The sequence below is a fragment of the Danio aesculapii genome, chromosome 5, assembly GCF_903798145.1.
Source record: "Danio aesculapii chromosome 5, fDanAes4.1, whole genome shotgun sequence".
Classification (NCBI taxonomy): domain Eukaryota; kingdom Metazoa; phylum Chordata; class Actinopteri; order Cypriniformes; family Danionidae; genus Danio; species Danio aesculapii.
The window spans coordinates 74,485,228-74,490,227 of NC_079439.1; the positions used below are offsets into that span (position 1 = coordinate 74,485,228).

Sequence of the window (5,000 nt, forward strand, 5' to 3'; positions counted from 1 at the left end):
TGACTACACTGATACACACTACAGCTGACTACACTGATACACACTACAGCTGACTACACTGATGCACACTACAGCTGACTACACTGATACACACTACAGCTGACTACACTGATACACACTACAGCTGACTACACTGATACACACTACAGCTGACTACACTGATACACACTACAGCTGTCTACACTGATACACACTAACACACTACAGCTGACTACTCTGACCCTCACTAGCACACTACAGCTGAGTTCACTACACTGACAGGCCGGTCTCCATCCTGCTGTGGCTCTCTTATGTCAGACACGGTCCCCTTCTGCACTTGATTTTCCTCATTGTCTGTTTATGAAGAGGTTACTGCTGTATTTTAGTGATATTGAAGCAGTTTCAGCTGGCTCAGCTTGTCATCAGGACCACACTCTTACCAAAATGATGTACCAAATATATTTCCTCCAGATTCAGAATAAATGCAATAGTTGTGTTATAAAATACACATTTAGTATTAAACTAAAGACTGGCCTGTTGTCATTTATTAGGCAAATAAACAGAGCAGCACACTCAGCTCTCCTCATTCAGAATGTGCCATGTCAATAATACAGCTAAAAACACAACACTAATGTCAGGATTATTCTAGCTTCACTTGGAAGAAAGTCAATTAGAAAACTCAACAGCCTCATCAGTAGAACTTTAAGATGAAGTGATCTGGTGTCAGGGCTTTCAGTTGAGCAGCACCGATGTTATGGAGCAGGTGGACACGCGTTCCAGTTTTACCTCATTTTATTCAGGAGAGCTTTGAATGATTCGCTGGGTTAATGTCACGTCGATCGCTTTTCACTGCTTGTCTTGTTATGATGTGCTTGACATCTGCTGTAAGGTGTCCTCGAGTGCTTTAAAAGCGCCTAGAAATAAAAGCTTAATATTATTATCATCAGCGGTGACCAGCAGCACGAGTGAGGGAATGTTGAGGTGTGCCTGTAACGCCAGGATACTGTTCCTGACTCTGTGATGCTGAGAGAGAGACAGAGAGAGACGCTCCTGTAGACTACAGCAGTGTTCAGTGCTTTATTAACAGCAGAGTATGAACTGCAGGACACACACACCCACACACACACGCATACACACACGCACACACACACGCATACACACACACACACACAAGAGGAGCACAGCCTCGTCCCTTTACTGAGTGAGGAAACACCAACATGTTGATCAGACAACATGACAGAAAACAAACGCACGCACACACACACACACACACACACACACACACCCCCACACACACACACACGCACACACAAGAGGAGCACAGCCTCGTCCCTTTACTGAGTGAGGAAACACCAATGATCAGACAACATGACAGAAACACACACACACACACACACACACACACACACACACAAGAGGAGCACAGCCTCGTCCCTTTACTGAGTGAGGAAACACCAACATGTTGATCAGACAACATGACAGAAAACAAACGCACGCACGCACGCACACACACACCCACACACACACACACGCATACACGCACACACGCACGCACACACACACACACACACAAGAGGAGCACAGCCTTGTCCCTTTACTGAGTGAGGAAACACCAATGATCAGACAACATGACAGAAAACACACACACACACACACACACACACACACACACACACACACACACACACACATACACACATACACACACACAAGAGGAGCACAGCCTCGTTCCTTTACTGAGTGAGGAAACACCAACATGTTGATCAGACAACATGACAGAAAACAAACGCACGCACACACACACACACACACACACACTACAGCTACTCTGCTTTCACCCTTTGGGAAATTACAGTACAATAGATGTGTGTGTGTGTGTGCGCGCATCACCTGTTCACCAGATACAGAAATAACCCCAAACCCTAACTAGTGAAGTGAGCATCTGTAAATAAAGACACTGTGATTATAATAAAGCGCATGCAGAGGCACAGATCAACACACACACACACACACACACACACACACTCCGGCTCAGCTGCTGGTGCTGATCACAGACTGGGGTCAGAGGTCAGAGGTCAGTCTTCTTTTTCTCCTTCACTGTAGAGTTTCCTCAGACTGGAGTCCAGCAGGAGATCAACAGACCTGGAGGAGAACACACACACACACACACACACACACACACACATCAGCAACACACAAAAATATACACACTCATAAATACACACATTTATATATTAAGGGCGACACAGTGGCGCAGTAGGTAGTGCTGTGGCCTCACAGCATGAAGGTCTCTGGTTCGAGTCCCGGCTGGGTCAGTTGGTGTTTCTGTGTGGAGTTTGCATGTTCTCCCCGTGTTGGTGTGGGTTTCCTCCGGGTGCTCCGGTTTCCCCCACAGTCCAAACACATGCACTATAGGGGAACTGATCAACTAAACTGGTCGTAGTGTATGAGTGTGAATGTGTGTGTGTGTGTGTGTGCGTGTGAGTGCGTGTGTGTGTGTGTGAATGAGTGTGTATGGGTGTTTCCCAGAGATGGGTTGCAGCTGGAAGGGCATCCGCTGTGTAAACATATGATGGATAAGTCGGCGGTTCATTCCACTGTCACTGTCATCCCCTGATTAATAAAGGGACTGAGCTGAAAAGAAAATGAATGAATGAATAAATACATGTATATTAGGGATGTCCAGATCCGATCATGTGATTGGAAATTGAGCCCGATCACACGGTTTCAGACTCGATCAGTCACTCAGTACCGCCTGATCAGGACTGGAATATATGTGTATATCCTCATTATGTTTGAGTAATGAACAGACATGCACTGACTAAAGCTGTGCTCACACTGCACTGTTCTCCCCATAGACTTACATTCATACACACACCAATGCGTCAGACTGCAAACACAAGCTCATGCAGCAGGTTTCACAGTTCACTGCGGTGTAAAGTTCAAGCTTGGTGAACTCTGACCTGTGAAATCACATGACTGCATCGAGGATCAAATCATGAGCTCTCTGAACAGAGATTCTGGAGCAATCGCCGGCTTTATTAACGTCTGATCATTCAGAGTCAGCATTAGACCTCTCTCATGACTTCACACAGACAGCAGTGTGTGCGGCGTGACGGCTTCCAGAGACACTATGGGTTTAATCCCGGCAAAGCAGAACACAGAAGCAGCCTGAAGAGGAGAGCGTGAGTGTGTCTGTTCCTCAGTGTTCTCCTGTAACGTCATCATCAACAACCAAACTTCAGTTCCAGAACTCACGAGCGCAAGAGCGGAGGACGCGTGACAGCTCCTGGAGGAGTTCTTGATATGGAGGATGCAGCGATGCAGACGTGAGCACTGAACTCGCTCTCGAAGTCCTGGAAGTCATCTGGGCTGAATAAAGCAGGTGTGAAGCGCAGCACTTTAAACTGAATTAATCTTAAAGCTCAGAGATATTCATCTGAGGAGTTTCCCTACGTGAGACAGTGAAAGTAAACATCTTAATAAAGGCAGAACCCTGATGTTTTCTGCTCAATCTGCTCTCTGTGTTGTGCCGAGTGTGTCTGTAAGGCTTCTGTGCATGTTCTGCAGTAGATACTGATCAGGAGCACAGCAATAACTGAGATGTCCAGTCTGCGGTCTGACCACAACACCACCACAGCAGACTGAGAGAGGTGGGAGGTGGGATTACCTGCCTGGTGCTGTCAGCTGAGGAGCTGCTCTATATTCTCTACTGCTGCACTGAGGTCCAGAAGAGGAGGACTGATCCTATTATTACTGCACTGTTGAAGAGCCTCACAGCAGAGCTCTGTGTGTTCACAGCACTGTAGAGCGTTAGAATAAGCTGAAGGATCATCCTGGACCAGGTTCTGCTCTTCTTCATGTATTACAGGAGTATCGGGTCGGGTTTCAGTACCGGCAGATACTCAACATCTAATGACTCGGACTCCAGGGCAAACAAGCCTGATCAGGACATCAATACCACACACACACACACACACACACACACACACACACACACGCACACGCACACGCACACACACACACCTGTCGATGGGTGTGATGATGAAGGGGATGGTGCTCAGGCCGATGGCGGTGGTGGTCCACTTGCGGACAGGAAGTGGCCAGCGTGTGGTTCTGCTCAGCAGGAAGTGAGACGCGGCACACACTCGGTTGATGGTGAATCCAGGAACAGCTACAGAAGCCAGAGCCTGCCAGACGAACGTGTCCACCACTGCCACACACACACACACCGCCTTCCCCGGACGCTCGCCGTGAGCCTGCGCGCACACACACACACACACACAGAGCAGAGGATGGGAGATCAGACACTGCAGATGTGCTAAACACACACACACACACACACACACACACACACACACACACACACACACACACACACACACAGAGCAGAGGATGGGAGATCAGACACTGCAGATGTGCTAAACACACACGCACACACACGCACACACACTCACCGCCGCTGCTTTCCGGCCTTTATCGATGGCGTCTGCGGTCACGTAAGTGGTGGCGATGCCGTAACTCGCCCACACTGCACCCACCGGCACCAGCGCACGGAACGCCTCGCCCACCTCATTAGCATAACCTGGAAGACACACACAATGATTCAATACACACACACTCAATCAAAACACGCATACAAACCCTTGTTTAACAGACACACACACACACACACACACACACACACACACACACACACACACACACGCACACACACACACGCACACTCGTTCCAAACACACAAACACTAATTCATTCAACACACACACACACGTTTAACAAATTACACACACACACACACACACACACACGTTTAACAAATTACACACACACACAAACGTTTAACAAATTACACACACACACACACACACACACACACGTTTAACAAATCACACACACACACACACACACACACAAACGTTTAACAAATTACACACACACACACACAAACGTTTAACAAATTACACACACACACACACACACGCACACACATACACACACACACACATACACACACGTTT

At 47.7% G+C, this 5,000-nt stretch overlaps 1 protein-coding gene across 1 annotated transcript in view; it reads right to left on the reverse strand.

The window, feature by feature from the left end:
- Positions 1-1,032: 1,032 nt before the first annotated feature.
- mtfp1 (mitochondrial fission process 1) overlaps positions 1,033-5,000 on the reverse strand; it is a 4,472-nt gene continuing 504 nt past the window's right edge. Inside the window, exons 2-4 of the mRNA XM_056458898.1 lie at positions 4,437-4,564; positions 4,006-4,238; positions 1,033-2,121 (exon numbers count right to left, since the gene is read on the reverse strand). Coding sequence (XP_056314873.1) covers positions 2,055-2,121; positions 4,006-4,238; positions 4,437-4,564 — 428 coding nt within the window. The 3' untranslated portion in view covers positions 1,033-2,054. The remainder of the gene's footprint in view (positions 2,122-4,005; positions 4,239-4,436; positions 4,565-5,000) is intronic.